Source organism: Gymnodraco acuticeps, unplaced genomic scaffold, assembly GCF_902827175.1.
Source record: "Gymnodraco acuticeps unplaced genomic scaffold, fGymAcu1.1, whole genome shotgun sequence".
NCBI classification, from domain to species: domain Eukaryota; kingdom Metazoa; phylum Chordata; class Actinopteri; order Perciformes; family Bathydraconidae; genus Gymnodraco; species Gymnodraco acuticeps.
In genome coordinates this window covers 23193-44971 of record NW_022989813.1, presented here as the reverse complement: position 1 = coordinate 44971, position 21779 = coordinate 23193, and the positions used below count along the sequence as shown (strand labels likewise).

The window sequence follows — 21779 nt, the reverse complement described above, 5'->3', positions numbered from 1 at the left end:
TTGGTCAGTGGGAAGTAATCAAATGAAAGCACTTAGAGAATATTGAATAGCAGTTTCTGTAATTAACTGTAGTAACTTATTAGGTTAATTGAGTACTTTACTTTATTAAAAGCTAAAAAGAAAAGCATGAATCCTATTGAACATAATGTTCTTTTTTTGCTTACTTATTAATTTCAGTTCGATTAACGCGTTTTTGGGAGGCTGCAAAAATAAAATGGCTTTTTTTCACATGCAATGTCTGAGCTTTTCTTGCAACGCTCAGACTTCATTTATAATATTCTGTGTTGGCTTTTTCAGGTGTAATGGAAGAGGACACAGCATTGCCACAGACGGCATCAGAGTGAGTGAAATATGCGAGCTTTTTAAGGCGTTTTAGGGTGTTCTAGGTTTCTGTGCAAAGCTGCGTGTCTCCCACTCTTTCCATTTTCCATATGCAGTCAATTTCACCCATGCATGTCCGAACACATCAATTTTAAGGACATGTTCACATGAATGCTTATCTGCATGTATTCTGTTTAACGTGCAATAATGTGCACAACGTATTTTGGCAGTATGTGAAGAACAGTATCTCTGCATACACACACACACAGATACATACACACACACACACACACACACACACACACACACACCACACACACACACACACACACACTGATAGTCAGTACAAGGCTGCACTCAAGTGCCCTTTTACGTAATTCTGAGGCACAGCAGCTTTGCGCCTGCGAAATGAAAGAGCAGGTGGAGGAGGGAACATGCGCAGTAGCAGCCTGAGCAGTAGCATCAGGACCACAAAGATCTCCAGGATTCTGCGATGCCAGAAGATGGTGCATGTAAACACAGCCCATGGGAGAGGACTGTGAGCTTTTATCCGACCACTTGCATGTATAATCCCGCAGTTTGAAGACACAACGACTGAAGGAGGTGACGTTTTAACCCAGCGCAGTGATAAAGCAATCAGCAGAGATGCGAAGGAAACAACAACACTTGATGAAATCCATTTTGCCTCATGACGACGCGTTAAAGGCTCTGCTGCGCAACAACACTGCTCTCATGTCAGCCCTTATGACAGGCTTTCTTGTGTAATGGTCGCTGGTTTCTAGTGGGATGCACATCAGTGTTTGCCCGTACTCGCTCTCCGTCGTAATGGCAGCTCTGTACCAGGGCACGGACACTTCCTCTCCGGATAAATTTCTGGCCTTGAAAGACGTGAGAGAGGTGAAGGAGGAAACTACGCTGGATGAGAAGCTCTTCCTGCTGGCATGCGAGAAAGGTCTGTTGATATTTGCTTATTTCCCCCCCAAAAAGGCAAATTCCATTTTGTGCGTTAATTATGAGTCTAAATGCATGTTAGTGTTGGAATTCAGTGATTTTCTGTGTTGTGGGCTATAGCAAAAATGATTAAATAAGACAATTAAAGAATAAAATGTGCTATCAGCTGGCAGGTGGAGTACATCATGACTAACAGATTTTCCTGCAGGGTCATTGATGCACGCAGCAAACCTAATTTTTCTCAGTGAATGCCTCTCACAGCTGCCTACATGCTGCCCACTGTGGAAGTGTGCCCACTGGGTTTAGGATATATTTAGCTGCTTTTAGCTTAGTTCCTCCACATGGTTTGCTATGTTTTCACAGCTCCTAAGAGGGAGAATTAATGCAAATACACTACATTTGAGCTATGTGCATTCTCATGAGATGGGAGGAGAATATTTCATTGATAAGTTGGGAACATTGCACAGGCAGGGTTAGCTTCCAGGCCCCTGTGACCATATAAAGCCTCTCTAAACATGGCTCAGCAACAGAAAGTGTCCTTTGAGGGAGATGTTATTGTTACACATGAGCTTCCTGCTGGAGCTGAGCCTGCTGCGTGAGCCTTATGACAGAAGCTGTGTGTTTGCTGCCATAGGGCACATAATACTTCACAGATTGTATGGATTTGACTTTGGTCATAAGTGCATTCCCCTCTTTCACGGTGCTTTGTCTCCACCGGGTCTCTCAGGCGACTACTACATGGTGAAGAAGCTGCTGGAGGAGAACCGGCACGGCGAGCTCAACCTGAACTGCGTGGACGTCCTGGGCCGAGATGTCATCACCATCACCATCGAGAACGAGAATCTAGACATCCTGCAGCTCCTCCTGGAACATGGCTGCCAGGTAAACACACAGTCAAGAAACAACAATGCATGCACACAAAAAAAATCACTTTTTACGGTTGCTGTGTTTTTATTTATTTAGATTAGTCACCTATTACGCAAAATCCACTTTTTCATGTATCTTCCACATCAACAGGTGTCCCCTCTTCTTCATGTCTCTTCTACATCAACATGTGTCCCCTCTTCTTCATGTCTCTTCTACATCAACATGTGTCCCCTCTTCTTCATGTCTCTTCTACATCAACATGTGTCCCCTCTTCTTCATGTCTCTTCTACATCAACATGTCCCCCCTCTTCTTCATGTCTCTTCTACATCAACATGTCCCCCCTCTTCTTCATGTCTCTTCCACATCAACACGTGTCCCCTCTTCTTCATGTCTCTTCTACATCACCATGTGTCCCCTCTTCTTCATGTCTCCTCTACATCACCATGTGTCCCCTCTTCTTCATGTCTCTTCTACATCAACATGTGTCCCCTCTTCTTCATGTCTCTTCTACATCAACATGTGTCCCCTCTTCTGCATGTCTCTTCTACATCAACATGTGTCCCCTCTTCTTCATGTCTCTTCTACATCAACATGTGTCCCCTCTTCTTCATGTCTCCCCCCCCCCCCTTATCACCTGAATCTCCTCCTAGAGCACCATTGAGTTCTTTGTAACCAAATGTCTCTCAGAGGGGCGTGGGGAGGGGCTCCTTATTTTCATCTAAAGTAACAGACAGAGAATCAGCACTTTGGAAACAGGGCTGAAACAGAGGGGATTCTGGGTAATGCTGCAATGATCTGTTTGGTGTTTTGAGGCAAACACTTCAGAGACATGTTCGTAAATATCTGAGACCCGTGATATATTGATGAAAAACAGCATAATAGGGGACCTTTAAGGCTTCTTTGTTTCTGTGCAGGCGACAGATGCCCTGCTGGTGGCCATAGACTCTGAGGTGGTGGGAGCTGTGGACATCCTCCTCAACCACAGGCCCAGGAGATCCTCCAAGCCCTCCATTGCTGTGAGCATTACAGCTTATAAATCCTCTCTTTTCTGCACTTTCATCCAGCTTTACATCCACGTATTTCTTATCTTCATTTAGAAACTGATGCAGCGGATTCAGAACCCAGAATACTCCACCACCATGGACGTGGCTCCGGTCATCCTGGCGGCCCACAGGAACAACTACGAGATCCTGACCATGCTGCTGAAACAGGACATCTCTCTTCCCCGGCCACATGCTGTCGGCTGCGAGTGCACGCTCTGCAACGCTAAGAACAAAAAGGACAGCTTACGACACTCCAGGTACGGGCCTTGTGATGCTGTAGCATGCAGAACATACTGTATAAGAGTATAGGTGAACCAAAGGACTCGGTAGAAATCACTTTTGTCTCTGAGATTATCCCTGTGTTATTTCAAGCAATGATTTGTTTTGGCCCTTGCTCTGGCATGTACGGGCTAAAACTGCAATGTTTCAATTGGTCTGTCAGGAAGGTTTTAACAGCACGGCACCTTGTGTTGATGATAGCATCAGCTGGGGAATGTCATCTAGACGGAAAGGAATGATTTACTGTCATACGCATTGACTCGTATGCATGCTGCTTTCATCTTTATTACAGTACCATGAGAGCTTACAGTGTTCCCTTTGTCCCACAGAGGAGTCTTGAAGGTCTCTGTTATCGCCTGGCTTTACTTAATCTAGCTGTGGAGAGTAATCATGTTATATTTAATCACTTCAAACGTTTTTACGCTGGAATATACAGTACACCAATACAAGCAGTCATTTTCAGGGAAGCAGTATTTCCTCTGGGGAAGAATACGACTTGCAGAGGAGATTCTGCTGATGGCGATTTGTTCTCTCTGCTTCCCACACAGTTAGCTAAATGATCGGTCTGCAGTTTGGTTTGGTAAACAACACTGCCGGTACAAATGAACAGCTACATGGTTGAATGATTAAGTCTAGATTTCGGTTTCTCTCCTCACACCCTTTCCTTTTACCACCACTTTTGCCAGGTTTCGGCTGGACATCTACCGCTGCCTGGCCAGCCCCTCTCTGATCATGCTGACTGAAGAAGACCCCATTCTCAGGGCCTTTGAGCTGAGTGCAGACCTCCGGGAGCTCAGCCTGGTTGAAGTGGAGTTTAGGTATGAGATCTGTACATCATGTCAGTGCACGTTGCATCTGATTTCCCTGCACATAATGACTAGAAAATTGCCTCTTAAACATGCGTGCAAACATGAAGACATTCTTTTATAGCATACAGATAGGATTTATATTCTGATTGTATCTGTTTTTTTCGCTGCTCCAGGAATGATTATGAGGAACTGGCGAAGCAGTGTAAGATGTTCGCCAAGGATCTGCTGGCCCAGGCTCGAAATTCTCGAGAGCTGGAAGTTATTCTCAACCACACGTCCAACGAGGATCAGGTCGACAAGAGAGGCTTACTGGAGGAGAGAATGAACCTCAGTCGACTCAAGCTCGCCATCAAGTACAATCAGAAAGAGGTTAGACATGTGCTGTCGACGTAACATCTGTTCCAGCACACACGAGCCTGTCTTTGGAAATATATGAGTTTGACAGGATTAATGACTTCAGGCAAAGACAGTCAGACTGATGTTGGACGTTTGAAGCTTGGGGGAGATTTACAGCTCAGTGAGAAACTCATTTATCACAGCAAAGCTAGTGGCATACCATTCGTACCCGACTGAAGAAAACACATTTCTAAGGTTCTTCTTAAGATGAAAGAACTACGACCTAAACGTTTTTCTCTTTATGGTTTTTATCACAGGGAGAGATGTGTATATGAGACTCGTTTTAAAATATGCTGGAAGGCATATTACGTTACCATCAGAGAGAGCCAAGACTGCGGTTCTCCCTGTTTATTGTCCTGTCTTTCGCTAAGCTAAGCTAACTGGCTGCAGCTTTAAAGCCCAAGACACAATTGAATGGCAGCAAGTCTCTAGTTGAACCATATCTACATTATTGCATCTGATATCATCATCTGTAGGCAACAGGATTAAAAAAAGGAAGTCTTGGCATCAGAATCCATTATCTGGATATTCGCTGGTTTCACCGGAAACCCCGGAAATATTGACTGTTTTAATCCTTGTTAAAACTTAAAGTTGATGGGTTGAAAAGCATGAGCTCATATGACCTTAGCCCTATTGTGCGTATTGGGGTTTTCCCTCTCCTGGATATTTGTGCATGTAAACGGTCTGCAAGGGCTAAAATCCCAAAGTTTCTCTCCCTAAATACTAATATATGAACCTGGAAATTAGCCGACTAAATCCTCTTAAAGCTGTAATATTTCACGCCTCATCTCCCCACATTGACACCTTCTCTCTCTCTCTCAGTTTGTGGCTCAGTCCAACTGTCAGCAGTTCCTCAACACCGTCTGGTTTGGAGAGACGGCGAGTTACCGGCGCAAACACACGTGTCTGAAGATGGCCACGGTGCTGAGCGTGGCCATGCTGTGGCCTCTGCTCTCCGTCTGCTACCTTCTGGTGCCGCGCTCTCGCGTCGGACAGATCATCCACACGCCCTTCGTCAAGTTCATCATCCACAGCGCCTCGTACTTCTCCTTCCTGCTGCTGCTCAACCTGTACTCGCTGGTCTACAACGAGGGCAAAAAGAACACCATGGGCCCCGCGCTGGAGATGATAGACTTCCTGCTCATCCTCTGGATCATAGGTGAGTGTTTTACTCCCCGTATCATGTATGTTGTAATCATAATGTGTATTTTAGTGCTTAGCGGGCTTATTTCTATAATAGAATAATCTCATAATGGACACCATGGGAGTATGAATAGCACGAGAATTCAATCTTACACACCGGGATTTAATACAATAACCGTGTTTGGTGTAGTGAACATGAGAGATTCCTGTAATGGCCTGGCTAAAGTCCAGCATCCTGTATCTATAATCTTATTAGGCGAAACATGACAAACAGCTGTTTCTATACTAAACGACAGGAAGCCGGGCCTGACTGGATTTAATCTGTCAGTCCTTCTTCTAATTGAGCTCTATAGAAAAAGGAAAGCTTCTTCCATCTCCCCTGTGGTCCTCTCTGAGTGCTGGTATCACTATACTCGGCACATGCAAAAACATGTACATGTACACAATATTTGAGGCTGGATAGTGACAGTTAGAAATGGACTCTCCTCGGGAAGAGCATCTCCACCTTCCTCTTCTGCCAAGAAATCATTAGCATGATCATGTAATCGCTCTAATGGCCCTCTCTTCTCAGCACAGATTTCTCTTTCATGGCGGCAGCATCCTACTCCTCTCCACAAACACAAAGCATCACATCTCATTGTTCTTGGTTTCATCGTCGCTGTGTTGATAAATCATCCCAATAACTGCACCTGAGAGGTTATAAAAGCATTCATTGACTTCTATTATTCAATGCTGTGAAGATGTTGGTGGTGCAATTTGCAATTTATTCTGTATATTGCAGGAGTGAGATCAGTAGCTGAGTCATTAGAGCAGTGTAATGGCTTTTTCCATGGGCTAAAATAGCCCACTAGAGGGGGAAATATGCCTTAAGTACGGCAAAGGAGCAACATCAAAGATCAATTTAAATAGCAATATCTTCCCCTCATTGCAAAACAGCTACACTGCAACGACGGGATGCAGTGGTGCAGATGTAACGCCTCAGGCTCTCTGCAGCATCTGAAAAACACCCGAGAGGGGTTAAATAACAAGAATGAGACTTCTAATGATTTACAAATCAAATGAAAATGTTACCAGGGTGTGAAAGGGAGCTATTAAAGCTGCCACACGTCTACAGACGGCACTGACAAGTCGCACAGCAGCTCTCCATTTTCATATTGTTCTCTCTTTCTCCCACGCCAACCCCCCTCCCGCTTACTCTCATCTTTCTCCCACTATTCCCCGAAGCCAGATGCCTCACATTAATGGGGAAATCAGATGCTGAGACTGTGGGTTTGTGTGTGGGCTGTGTGTTATTACATTACATTACATTGCATTTAGCTGACGCTTTTATCCAAAGCGACTTACAATAAGTACATTCGACCAGGAAGACACAATCTTGAAGAAAACAGAATCATATAAGTACATCAGGTTTCATAGAGCCAAACATTTCAAGTGCTACTCAACTGGCTTTAGATAAGCCAATCCTTTATTAGTATATAAGTGCTCTGTTAATAGTTCTTTGTTAGTAATTCTATCGCTCGAGGTGGTGTCGAAAGAGATGAGTTTTCAGTCTGCAGATGTGCAGGCTTTCTGCTGTCCTGATGTCAATGGGGAGCTCATTCCACCATCTTGGAGGCAGGATAGCAAACCCACGTGTTTCTGCTGATGGAAACTTGGGTCCCCCTCGCAGCGAGGGTGCAGCGAGTTGTTTGGCTGATGCAGAGCGTAGTGCACGCGCTGGGGTGTACGGTTTAACCATGTCCTGGATGTACGAAGGGCCAGATCCATTCGCAGCATGGTAAGCAAGTACCATTGTCTTGAAGTGGATTCTAGCAGTTACCGGAAGCCAGTGAAGGGAGCGGAGGAGCGGAGTGGTGTGGGAGAATTTAGGAAGGTTGAAGACCAGACGAGCCGCTGCATTCTGGATGAGCTGCAGAGGTCGGATGGCACATGCAGGTAGACCAGCCAGGAGGGAGTTGCAGTAGTCTAGGCGTGAGATGACGAGAGCCTGGACCAGAACCTGCGTCGCTTTCTGAGTCAGCTGGGGACGCATCCTCCTGATGTTGTAAAGCGTGTATCTGCAGCAATGGGTTGTAGCAGCGATGTTTGCAGTGAAGGACAGGTTGTTATCTAGGGTCACACCCAGATTCCTTGCAGTCTGAGTCGGGGAAACAACAGAGGGGCCGATGTTGATTGTCAGGTCAAGAGTGGGACAATCTTTTCCCGGAAGAAAAAGCAGTTCAGTCTTGTCAAGGTTGAGCTTGAGGTGATGAGCAGACATCCACTGAGAGATGTCAGCTAGACAAGCAGAGATGCGTGCAACGACCTGGGTCTCTGAGCGGGGAAAGGACAGAATGAATTGGGTGTCGTCAGCGTAGCAGTGGTATGAAAAACCATGCGGGCTAATGACTGATCCGAGTGAGTTTGTGTACAGGGAGAAGAGGAGGGGACCAAGAACAGAGCCCTGAGGGACCCCCGTAGTTAATTGACAAGGGTCGGACTCGGACCCTCTCCAAGTCACCCTGTAGGTACGGTCTTTCAGGTATGAGGTGAGGAGGGAAAGTGCAGAGCCTGAAACTCCAAGTTCTTGGAGAGTGCGAAGGAGGATCTGATGATTCACCGTGTCGAATGCAGCAGACAGGTCCAACAGGATGATGACAGAGGAGAGGGATGCAGTTTTGGCAGTGTGCAGTTCCTCCGTGACAGCAATGAGAGCAGTTTCTGTGGAGTGACCTGCCTTGAAACCAGACTGGTGCGGATCCAGAAGGTTGTTCTGATTGAGATAACAGGAGAGTTGTTTAAAGACAGCGCGTTCAAGTGATTTAGACAGGAACGGGAGGAGAGAGACAGGCCTGTAGTTTATAACATCAGACGGGTTGAGAGTGTGTTATTGTGTGTTATTGTGTGTGTGTGTGTGTGTGTGTGTGTGTGTGTGTGTGTGTGTGTGTGTGTGTGTGTGTGTGTGTGTTAGGGCTGCTCGATTATGGCAAAAATCATAATCTCGATTATTTGGGTCAATAATTGTAATTGCGATTAGTAAATGCTATTATTCATTGACTTTGAAAACATCCATTTATTGGAGACATTTTTTTTAACAGTTGATTACCCTGAACTTAAAATATAATTCAACTGAAAAACCAAAAAAAAAAATTATAAAAAAAAAAAGTAATAATAAAAAAATAATCGTTTTATTTCGATTACGTTGTTTTCGTAATCGTTGCAAACCATAATCGTAATCGCGATTAAAATACGATTAATTGAGCAGCCCTAGTGTGTGTGTGTGTGTGTGTGTGTGTGTGTGTGTGTGTGTGTGTGTGTGTGTGTGTGTGTGTGTGTGTGTGTGTGTGTGTGTGTGTTGTGTGTGTGTGTGTGTGTGTGTGTGTGTGTGTGTGTGTGTGTGTGTGTGTGTGTGTGTGGTCTAGCATTACCATACTTGTGGGGACCTAAATCTGTTTACACAGTCACGTGTGGGGACTCGCTTTCCCTTATGGGGACAAAATGGAGGTCCCCATAAGGGGAATCATTCATTTTAGGTTGAAGACTTGGTTAGGTTTAGGATTAGGGTAAGGGTTAGGGTTAGGCATGTGTTGGTTATGGTTAAGGTTAGAATAAGTCTCCAGGAAATGCATGTAAGTCAATGTAATGTCCCCTGAAGTGATGTATACATGGTGTGGTGTGTGTGTGTGTGTGTGTGTGTGTGTGGGGTGTGTGTGTGTGTGTGTGGTGTGTGTGTGTGTGTGTGTGTGTGTGTGTGTGTGTATGGTGTGTGCTGTGTGTGTGTGTGTGTGTGTGTGTGTGTGTGTGTGTGTGTGTGTGTGTGTGTGTGTGTGTGTGTGTGTGTGTGTGTGTGTGTTGTGTGTGTGTGTGTGTGTGTGTGTGTGTGTGTGTGTGTGTGTGTACAAATCCAATCATTCCACAGTGAAATGCATGATGTACTACTCACCAGACAAAATGAATGGAATGTATTCAGGGACAGAAAATAAAATAAGGTCGGAAACAAAACCTACTTTTGTGTAAAACCCTCCCACCTTTTCTTTTGTGGAAACCAATAAGAGATCAGTCAGGAAATGCCATGGCAGAGAGATTGTGTCACTATGCCTCGCCTTGCAGCTAGAGTCCTAATTTCATTATCCCCACTGTACATTAAGAATTTATGAAAATGCACTCGGACACAGACAGACACCCATATTACATTCCCACATTTTTACAATGTCTGCGTCTCATGCATTCCTGTTTCCCACTGTGAGATGACTTATGGTCGAAGCATGTTAAAATGTTGGGTGATGACAGGCCCTTTTTTCCAGCCCATATGTGTGTGTGTGTGCGATGACGGGGAATGTCTGCTCTCCCGTAGGGATGGTGTGGTCGGATGTGAAGCGGTTGTGGTACCAAGGGCTGGAAGACTTTCTGGAAGAGTCTAGAAACCAGCTGAGCTTCGTGATGAACTCCCTTTACCTCGCCACCTTTGCCCTGAAGATAGTCGCTCATAGCAAGGTACAAGCACGTCACAAACACATGTTAGATCTAGAAGATGATCACTATTAAACACTGGATTCAGAACGTCTATTCATTTCTCTATGATAATGTTTTAATGGCTTTTATGTTTAATCGTTAGATGAGAAAATAGTAAACAAACTCATGTCCGTCTCTTTAAATATACAGCTAGCAAGCACTTAGACTCAAAGATGGGGGAAACAGCTAGCCTGGCTATGCTCATTATTAACACTAATTAATCATATTTCAGTTGTTTAATACACACAATGAACTGAAGAAAAAAAAAAGTGTTAGCTTCAGGCTAGCTGTTTCCATCTGTTTCCAGTCTTTGTGCTAAGCTAGGCTAACCGTAGTCTGGACGTAGCCTTACGGATACAATCAATAGTAGCACTGAATACGTATTTTTTCCAAATTGTTGCGTTATTTCTGTAATTGCAGTTGCATTTTTCAGATTTAGTCTCTCTAGGGAACCAGTCTGATTTGTTTCTGTTTAACTGTCAATCATGTTATTCAAGGTTATTCCCATTTAGTTAACAGATTGTGCAAATGTAACCAAATCACTACTTCACAGACACAGTAGCATTTTGATAACACTGCTGAAGTTTCTATTCAAACACAAAGCAATCATTAGGCCTAGCTCATTTCTAAGCACACCCAATGTAGTTAAGCACAACAGTATCACATCAGTTGTCTTCAATGCTTTCAAGTGTGTGTGTGTTTCTGAATGTGTTTGCTTGTTTTTCAGTTCAAGAACGTGGAGGACACAGAGAGGAAGAACTGGGACGCCTTCCATCCCATCCTAGTCGCAGAGGGCCTGTTCGCCTTCGCCAACATCCTCAGTTACCTGCGCCTCTTCTTCATGTACACCACCAGCTCCATCCTGGGGCCGCTACAGGTAGGAGAGCAGTGGCGACACACACTAAAAACAGTTGTTAAATATTTTGTGCAGGTTTGAGATCATGTAACCAGCCAAAGACCACATTCTTTGGGAGCGTTGACATCTTCCAATGCCTTTTCCATAATGTATTCATGGGGTGTGTTTGAAAAGCCAGAGATGGCATAAGTACACACATCCTTTTACTCGAGTAGAAGTACAGATACTCGTGTTTAAACATACTCTGGTAAAAGTAGAAGTACTGACTAAACTTCTTTACTCAAGTGAAAGTAAAGAGGCTTTGAAATGTACTTCAGTAAAAAGTACCCATAACTAGCAGCTGCTTTAAAGAGTACCTGACCTCCCTTTATATTAACAGAACAATAATGTCATTGTTAGCTAATGAACGTTTCCATGCTGAACAACGGCAACATGACAACGTTTCCATTGGTCCCTCTTCTTTAGAGAAGACCAGGAAATGATGGATACACGGATCGTGTTCAAATCAATAGGCACGCAATGACTCTAAATAATAATGATCACGCACCAAACACACATTCAGACTAAAGGAACCAGCTGTTTGGGAAATGAGAGAAGTAGAAAGTACAAGTATTTGAGTTCAACATGTAAGAAGTAGAAAGTACAGGTATTTGTGTTCAACATGTAAGAAGTAGAAAGTACAGGTATTTGTGTTCAACATGTAAGAAGTAGAAAGTACAAGTATTTGAGTTCAACATGTAAGAAGTCGAAAGTACAGGTATTTGAGTTCAACATGTAAGAAGTAGAAAGTACAGGTATTTGGGTTCAACATGTAAGAAGTAGAAAGTACAGGTGTTTGAGTTCAACATGTAAGAAGTAGAAAGTACAGGTATTTGAGTTCAACATGTAAGAAGTAGAAAGTACAGGTATTTGAGTTTAACATGTAAGAAGTAGAAAGTACAGGTATTTGTGTTCAACATGTAAGAAGTAGAAAGTTCAGGTATTTGGGTTCAACATGTAAGAAGTAGAAAGTACAGGTATTTGGGTTCAACATGTAAGAAGTAGAAAGTACAGGTATTTGGGTTCAACATGTAAGAAGTAGAAAGTACAGGTATTTGGGTTCAACATGTAAGAAGTAGAAAGTACAGGTATTTGGGTTCAACATGTAAGAAGTAGAAAGTGCAGGTATTTGAGTTCAACATGTAAGAAGTAGAAAGTACAGGTATTTGAGTTCAACATGTAAGAAGTAGAAAGTACAGGTATTTGAGTTAGAAATGAGAGAAGTAGAAAGTACAGGTATTTGGGTTCAACATGTAAGAAGTAGAAAGTACAGGTATTTGGGTTCAACATGTAAGAAGTAGAAAGTACAGGTATTTGAGTTCAAAATGTAAGAAGTAGAAAGTACAGGTATTTGAGTTCAATATGTAAGAAGTAGAAAGTACAGGTATTTGTGTTCAACATGTAAGAAGTAGAAAGTACAGGTATTTGAGTTCAACATGTAAGAAGTAGAAAGTACAGGTATTTGAGTTCAACATGTAAGAAGTAGAAAGTACAGGTATTTGAGTTCAACATGTAAGAAGTAGAAAGTACAGGTATTTGAGTTCAACATGTAAGAAGTAGAAAGTACAGGTATTTGTGTTCAACATGTAAGAAGTAGAAAGTACAGGTATTTGAGTTCAACATGTAAGAAGTAGAAAGTACAGGTATTTGTGTTCAACATGTAAGAAGTAGAAAGTACAGGTATTTGGGTTCAACATGTAAGAAGTAGAAAGTTCAGGTATTTGGGTTCAACATGTAAGAAGTAGAAAGTACAGGTATTTGAGTTTAACATGTAAGAAGTAGAAAGTACAGGTATTTGAGTTTAACATGTAAGAAGTAGAAAGTACAGGTATTTGAGTTCAACATGTAAGAAGTAGAAAGTACAGGTATTTGAGTTCAACATGTAAGAAGTAGAAAGTACAGGTATTTGAGTTCAACATGTAAGAAGTAGAAAGTACAGGTATATGTGTTCAACATGTAAGAAGTAGAAAGTACAGGTATTTGAGTTCAACATGTAAGAAGTAGAAAGTACAGGTATTTGAGTTTAACATGTAAGAAGTAGAAAGTACAGGTATTTGTGTTCAACATGTAAGAAGTAGAAGTACAGGTATTTGGGTTCAACATGTAAGAAGTAGAAAGTACAGGTATTTGAGTTTCAACATGTAAGAAGTAGAAAGTACAGGTATTTGAGTTCAACATGTAAGAAGTAGAAAGTACCAGGTTATTTGGGTTCAACATGTAAGAAGTAGAAAGTACAGGTATTTGGGTTCAACATGTAAGAAGTAGAAAGTTCAGGTATTTGGGTTCAACATGTAAGAAGTAGAAAGTACAGGTATTTGGGTTCAACATGTAAGAAGTAGAAAGTACAGGTATTTGTGTTCAACATGTAAGAAGTAGAAAGTACAGGGTATTTGGGTTCAACATGTAAGAAGTAGAAAGTACAGGTATTTGAGTTCAACATGTAAGAAGTAGAAAGTACAGGTATTTGAGTTCAACATGTAAGAAGTAGAAAGTACAGGTATTTGAGTTCAACATGTAAGAAGTAGAAAGTACAGGTATTTGAGTTCAACATGTAAGAGGTAGAAAGTACAGGTATTAGGGTTTCAACATGTAAGAAGTTAGAAGTAGAAGTTACAGGTATTTGGGTTCAACATGTAAGAAGTAGAAAGTTCAGGTATTTGGGTTCAACATGTAAGAAGTAGAAAGTACAGGTATTTGGTTCAACATGTAAGACAGTAGAAAGTACAGGTATTTGGTTTCAACAGTAAGAAGTTAGAAAGTACAGGTATTTTGGGTCTAACATGTAAGAAGTAGTAGAAAGTACAGGTATTTGAGTTCAACATGTAAGAAGTAGAAAGTACAGGTATTTGGAGTTCAACATGTAAGAAGTAGAAAGTACAGGTATTTGGGTTCAACAGTAAGAAGTAAGAAAGTACAGGTATTTGAGTTCAACATGTAAGAAGTAGAAAGTACAGGTATTTGGGTTTCAACATGTAAGAAGTATAGAAAGTACAGGTATTTGAGTTCAACATGTAAGAAGTAGAAAGTACAGGTATTTGTGTTCAAAGTGTAAGAAGTAGAAAGTACAGGTATTTGGGTTCAACATGTAAGAAGTAAAAGTAAAAAGTCATAAGTAATAAGTAGTGGAGTAAAGTACTGATACCAGAAAAATGTACTCAAGTACAGTAACGAAGTATTTGTACTCCACGACTTCCCACTTCTGTGAAACGCCCTGTAATTCGTATCACATCCAACTTTCATGAGAATCAGGAGCTTTTCCGTAAACCCTGCTGACAAACAAACGCACCGCACACAGCCTCCTTGGCGGAGGTAATGATTATAAAACTGCCTTCCTTCTCCATCAGTCCCTCTAACCCCATCTCAGCACAAACACCACCCACTCTGTTCCTGTCTCAGTGAAGTGTAAACACTCAAGATAAGCCCACACTAAACATGACAGCAGCTGTGCTCAGCAGTATCATAGCCATCATCATGAGCATTAAGTATAAGCCCGGTGAACGGAGGCAGCAGATTGTGTGTAATAATACGCTCATAATGAACTGAACATCATAAAGGTCTGCTGCTTTAGTTCAGTCTCCATTCAGCTATCATCATTTCTATCAAGAAGAGACTTCAGGTTGCACAAAATTGATTTCTGGAACTTTAAGAAATCCATTTTGCTTTAAGCTGTGTGTTTAAAGCTGGAGGAGCTGACTCTTTACACCCACATCACTTTCTTATTGCAAATACAGCAAGGATCTAAACTGCAATTCTAGCTGCAAGTGGTAAAGTATAGTCATTGGACTCAGGTACCACCCGACAAAAACACACCTGTTTGCTATCCTGGCTCCAAAATGGTGGAATAAACTCCCCTTTGATATCAGGAGGAAAGAAGGTCTACATATCTTTCATCACAAACTGAAAACTCACCTGTTCCCTTTGTACCTGGACCATTAAACACACACACACACACACACACACACACACACACACACACACACACACACACACACACACACACACACTTGAAACTAATGCACCAGCAGCACTTACAGTAGTTTGGCTTATTGGAAGTGAATACATCAACATTTTCTGATTTCTATCTCTATGGTTTATTGCACTTATTGTTAGTCACTTTGGATAAAAGCACCAGCTAAATGAAATTGAATGTAATGTAATACTGTATAGACACAGTATTATATACAGCGTGATCAAATCTGATGTCATCACGCTGCAGCATGCACTTCTTGATTCCAAACTGCTATTGAACAGTAAGAAAACCAAAGCAATGCTTTTTGCTCCCAAGTCAGCGTCCTCTTGCCTCTCCATTGACACCCTTGATGGCGTCTCTGTTGAGTTTGTCGATACCTACACATATCTGGGCTTTTGGTTGGACAGTAATCTGAACTTCAAACACCACATTGAAGTTCTAACAAAGAAATTGAAATTCACTCTTGGCTTCTTTTTCAGACTTAAATGTTGTTTTTCAACTTCATCCGGTAAAAGGTTGGTCTCTGGCTCATTCCTGTCCCAGCTGGACTGCGGTGATACCATCTATAGATTTGCCTGTCCCACTGTTTTGGCCAAACTTGACCCACTCTACCATGCTGCACTGCGTTATATATCAAATGCACCCTATAGGACTCATCATGCACACTGTACAGCCTAACTGGATGGTCCTCACTTACTATGCGTAGGATGCAGCATTGGTTGTTATTAACGTATAAAGCCATTTTAGGTAAGCTTCCACTGTACATATGAGCCAGATTTGCTCCAGTTTGTGACTCTTACAGCCTCAGATCCAGTGCCTGGATACGGGTTCCTGCCGTGCGGACTGAGGCTGGGAAAATGAGTCTTTTTCATTATGGTCCTTGGTCTTGGAATGACCTTCAATGAAGCCACAAACTGACGGCACTTGTCTCAATAGCATGTTTTAAATTGAAGTTGTCTGAAGTCCTTACCACCAGCTGCTCTTGCAGTAATAAGTAGTGCACCTTTCTTACTGTCCGAATGTGCTCAATGTAGTGACTGCTTTTCGTCTTTTGTTTTCTTAGTTATGTTCTCTGTATTTTACGTGTTATGTGTAACGTTGCTGCCTTCTTGGCCAGGTCAGCTTTGAAAATGAGATTTTATCTCAATGCTTTTTTATCTGGTTAAATAAAGGTTAAATAAAAAAATAAAGACACCGGCAGCTAAACATTGTAACTCAGCTTCTGAGGAGTGCAATGACAAGAAGATTCAATATGAAAAATGCATGGGCTTCAGCAGAATAATGTGGAGACAAAACCAAAAAGATCAGTGTTGTGTGCATTTAAAATATACTAATGCTGCTGCTGGAAAGGGACATTTAGCCAAATATGTACATAAAGAACCGGGAAGGTTTGTATGAGTTTATAAGCCTTATTGTGCTGCCTGATGGCACATAGGAGTGTCAGAGGGGCTTTGTGGTATTTAGCTATAGTTGCAATGATGTGTAAACCGCACATTAATCTGACAACAGTACAGTAGATCTTCCTGTGGTTTTGCCGTCCCTCGTATTGCATCATTTAGCAAAAGCTTTCATAATGAACTGCAAAGCATCCTCTACGGTCATTCTTAGCTGTAGGAATAGGGACCATTTTCCTGTTTGTGCAAGTAGACAATCAAAAACGATTGTATCTCCAGTTATGTCATTGTTTCCCGCCTGTCCCAAGGAAGCCACAAATCTGCTTTGAATATTTTCTATTTAGGTTTTTCAACAACCTCAGTGTCATAGGTGTCCCTCTTTATCGCATCACAATTTTGTGCATCGTCAAGCCAGCTGGCAGAAAGACGGCCCACCAACTCCTGCCTTTCATTTCCCCCTCTGTGTGATTTTATTACATAAAGCAGTCTTCACTTATGCAGGTCAGTCTATTCTATGCCTTCCTGTTATTAAGTCAAGTGCTGTTTGTGGTTGAGTTATAAAACACTAGGGTACTTTTCAGCTGCAATCCCCCCCATCTTTCTGCCTCCCTCCCACTTCTCCCCCTCTCTGACATCACTGTCTGATTGGCAGGATGGAAAAATGATTAGCTTTGGAAATACTCACATGACAGACACACCTAATACACACACACATTTCCTAATACACACACACATTTCCACATGAACACACCCAGACAGACAGTGAGGCAGAGCTATGTGGGTTTCAGTAATGCACATTTTTTCTGATCTCGTCCTCCCCGAAGAGGCCATTTCAGCCGGGTAGTGCCCCCTAGTGTGTGTGTGTGTGTGTGTGTGTGTGTGTGTGTGTGTGTGTGTGTGTGTGTGTGTGTGTGTGTGTGTGTGTGTGTGTGTGTGTGTGTGTGTGTGGTGTGTGTGTGTGTGTGGTGTGTGTGTGTGTGTGTGTGTGTGGTGTGTGTGTGTGTGTGTGTGTGTGTGTGTGTGTGTACTATCAACAGTGAGCACAGTGAGCTCACTCATGTTGCAGACTCACCCCGAGGAACACAGTTAATCTCCCATAACTGATGCCACACCATGAGCCATGCATGAGTGTGTTTTCAGAGAACAACTTGCCCCAGATGCATTCTACAAAAATAAGTCATTGTGTTTTCCCACAATGCATTGCAGTAAAACAGACCTACAGCTGGTAAACATTTAAAAACAATTTAGAAATAGTGTTGTGGTCTGGGACCATCTTGAAAAACAAGAAATACAATTTATTCAACAAACATTTTCCTTCTGTTTGCTAAATCTAAGTCAATGTATTTATAGAATAATTTATAACAACACATTTTAAACGCACAAAATGTAATTTTCAATATTTCTTGAGAAGCTGGATTATTGTCCAGTCATATAATTTTGAGAAAAAACAAAAAGCAATGTTCCTTAAATAGATTTATGGATAAGGTTTGATAATATCTGGAAACTTTTGGGGTGTATTAAGTAAAAGACAAATAGGTCTAGTCATTTTGTGTAACTTTAATGTCACATACTATGCCTTTAAGTTATTTTAGAAGCATTTTATTGATATAATTAAAAGAAAACAATAGTAATACTTGAAGTATAGTGTCCATTGATGGCATATAGTATTGTATTGTTACTTTAACAGCCTACTGTGCTGTGTACTCTGCTAGTGAATTAATATTAGCAAGTAGAAGGTTTTTGTTTGTGTACATTGATGCTTAAATCCATCAGTCAGTAAGGTGAAGAGCTTTTGACCTGCTGCTTTCCCCCTCTGTTTATACAGAAACTAAGTTAGCCTACGTGTCAGTGTGCAGGGAACACCCTCACTCCTAAAGCAGACTGAGGGGATTCACACATGACAAGAGACTTAATCACCCAAATACACCGAGCCCTCCTCCTCGGTTTGAAGGCAAACACACGAGTGGTCATCCCTCACATTGAACGCTGTGTGTTACGTTCTGTGAGCATGCTCTGAGCATCTCCAGTGCACAGATAAGCCACTCTGGTTTATAAATAGCTTCTTTCCATAGGTGTGAGAAGACGCTCTCTGTCTGCGAGCCCCTCACTTTGGCTTCTTCCTTGTTTGTCTGTCTTCCCACAGGCAGGGCGAGAGTCTGCAGCTGCCAGAGTGTGTTGCTTTTCCTCATCCTTAGGGGGTCTATGCTAAATAAAAACATGGGTAGCTGCAAGTGGTCAGAACGTTAATTCGGAAAAACCCAGGTGCAATATACAATGTACATGATTGCTGCATTCCCCACTATTATTCAGCAGCTTACTGAGATACTTTAATGATATATTTTAATTGTTAATGCTGTCTTTACCTGCTGGGAAAAGGGTCTGTGAGCTGGTTTCAGGAGCAATTATAATGCTATAAAAGTTATTTAATAGGAGTAATAAGAATCTAGTTCATCAAATAAATGCCCCCTAACGTCAGAATGCATGACTCAAAGGTATTCGCAGTATTCACTTCTAAGTTGTTATGAAATCAAATGATGTCTCTAGTGTCCAATCTGGCCCTTAAACTTATGAGAAATTAGGAAATAAATGCAGAATTAACAGAGGGATTTCCTGTTTTCCCCAGATCTCCATGGGTCAGATGCTGCAGGAGTTCGGGAAGTTTCTGGGCCTCTTCTTGTTGGTGTTATTCGCCTTCACCATCGGACTCACCCAGCTGTATGGAAAGGACCAGAAAGACCCAGACAAGCATCCACCAAAGGACTGCGAGGGCATCTTCTGCCAGCAACAGAGCAACGATGCATTTCACACGTACGGGACACTCTGTCATTCTGTGCGGCATTAATGAGTTAGAAAAGTCTCACTCCGAGTCGTCCCCAGCTTGAGCTTCAACATCAGGATCCATGTGTTTGTGATCCTCTCCAGAATGGAAGTAGTCATCACATACAGAGCATCAACTAGTTCCTGAACAGTGTCCTTCACATGCTGATATCCAAGAGAGGGAGTTACACAGTCACAAGATGGAGGAATAGAAAGCAGTATTCAATGTTTACTTCAGATTAGCTCCACGTCAGAAATGAGCATGCTTGATGTCTCTCTCCATAGAGGCTGAATCATCATGTTAATCACATAGCTATCATATGCCTCAAACAGTCCTGATGCTCTTCTAGGTAATCACACATCCTGTCATGTTCACAGCTACAGTTGGGATACCTTTGTTATCACGTGGACTCTCATATTTAAAGATTCAGTATTTCAAAGTCAAAGCCAGTTTTATTGTCAAGAATTCTACATGTTGTACATCTAGAAATATCGTTTCTCGAGGTCCTACAGTGTGACATATATACATCAAACAACAACAAAAAAGGGCCTAGATAAACGTGGTATACAGGCCCTTTTTGTTTTTGTTGTTGTTGTTTGATGTATATATTTTCCCAACAGTGTGCAAAATGCTTGTTAGGTGAGATAGAAACTGTATAAACTCTTGCTGTTTTCACAGGTTTATGGGGACCTGCTACGCCCTGTTCTGGTACATCTTCTCCCTGGCTCACGTGGCGCTCTTCGTCACACGCATCAGCTACACTGAGGAACTGCGCTCTTTCGTGGGCGCCATGATCATCGGCACCTACAACATCGTGGTGGTCATCGTGCTGACCAAGCTGATGGTGGCCATGCTCCACAAGAGCTTCAGACAAATTGCTGTAAGTGTAACATAATGAGGTTGTTATCCAAGGGTAATTTGAGCTCAATTTGGGACTGAAAGCTGCAACTGTTTTCATTTACTATCAAAATTAGATCTATTCACCCTAAAATGTTGCACAGATGTTTCCCAATTTGTACTTTCTGCATTTGGTTTTGATTAAGGTAAAATATTTTTGTTAAAAGTCTATCCACTCAAGGGTTTCCACAAAACATTGATTTCTTATCCAAAATAAAGATCAACATGTGTTACGAGTTAATTCTGTGCCTCCAACACATTGTACGTGATAGGCTAAGGGGCGGGACATCACTAAGTGTGTTGACCAATCAGAGCAGACTTGGCTCTGGTTTCAGACAGAGGGTGAAAAGAGGTGCTGCAGCACAGGCAGTATGAGAACAATAAAGAGCTTTTTGAACATTAAAGCATGGAGACATGTAGAGACACTACATACTGATATACACCTGAACATCAGCAGGAGAGGACTCTTTAAAGTAGAGACACTACATACTGATATACACCTGAACATCAGCAGGAGAGGACTCTTTAAAGTAGAGACACTACATACTGATATACACCTGAACATCAGCAGGAGAGGACTCTTTAAAGTAGAGACACTACATACTGATATACACCTGAACATCAGCAGGAGAGGACTCTTTAAAGTAGAGACACTACATACTGATATACACCTGAACATCAGCAGGAGAGGACTCTTTAAAGTGGAGACACTACATACTGATATACCCCTGAACATCAGCAGGATAGGACTCTTTAAAGTAGAGACACTACATACTGATATACACCTGAACATCAGCAGGAGAGGACTCTTTAAAGTAGAGACACTACATACTGATATACACCTGAACATCAGCAGGAGAGGACTCTTTAAAGTAGAGACACTACATACTGATATATACCTGAACATCAGCAGGAGAGGACTCTTTAAAGTAGAGACACTACATACTGATATACACCTGAACATCAGCAGGAGAGGACTCTTTAAAGTAGAGACACTACATACTGATATACACCTGAACATCAGCAGGAGAGGACTCTTTAAAGTAGAGACACTACATACTGATATACACCTGAACATCAGCAGGAGAGGACTCTTTAAAGTAGAGACACTACATACTGATATACACCGGAACATCAGCAGGAGAGGACTCTTTAAAGTAGAGACACTACATACTGATATACACCTGAACATCAGCAGGAGAGGACTCTTTAAAGTAGAGACACTACATACTGATATACACCTGAACATCAGCAGGAGAGGACTCTTTAAAGTAGAGACACTACATACTGATATACACCTGAACATCAGCAGGATAGGACTCTTTAAAGTAGAGACACTACATACTGATATACACCTGAACATCAGCAGGAGAGGACTCTTTAAAGTAGAGACACTACATACTGATATACACCTGAACATCAGCAGGAGAGGACTCTTTAAAGTAGAGACACTACATACTGATATACACCTGAACATCAGCAGGAGAGGACTCTTTAAAGTAGA

The 21779-nt window shown here is 42.0% G+C and overlaps 1 protein-coding gene across 1 annotated transcript in view; it reads left to right on the top strand.

Moving 5' to 3' along the window:
• The first annotated feature begins 655 nt into the window (after window positions 1-655).
• Window positions 656-21779, top strand: part of trpc1 (transient receptor potential cation channel, subfamily C, member 1) — a 24386-nt gene continuing 3262 nt past the window's right edge. Inside the window, exons 1-11 of the mRNA XM_034230660.1 lie at window positions 656-1273; window positions 2000-2154; window positions 3055-3156; window positions 3238-3440; window positions 4149-4280; window positions 4445-4640; window positions 5490-5826; window positions 10144-10283; window positions 11029-11178; window positions 19184-19368; window positions 20057-20258. Of these exons, the coding sequence (XP_034086551.1) occupies window positions 1108-1273; window positions 2000-2154; window positions 3055-3156; window positions 3238-3440; window positions 4149-4280; window positions 4445-4640; window positions 5490-5826; window positions 10144-10283; window positions 11029-11178; window positions 19184-19368; window positions 20057-20258 (1968 nt within the window). The 5' untranslated portion in view covers window positions 656-1107. The remainder of the gene's footprint in view (window positions 1274-1999; window positions 2155-3054; window positions 3157-3237; window positions 3441-4148; window positions 4281-4444; window positions 4641-5489; window positions 5827-10143; window positions 10284-11028; window positions 11179-19183; window positions 19369-20056; window positions 20259-21779) is intronic.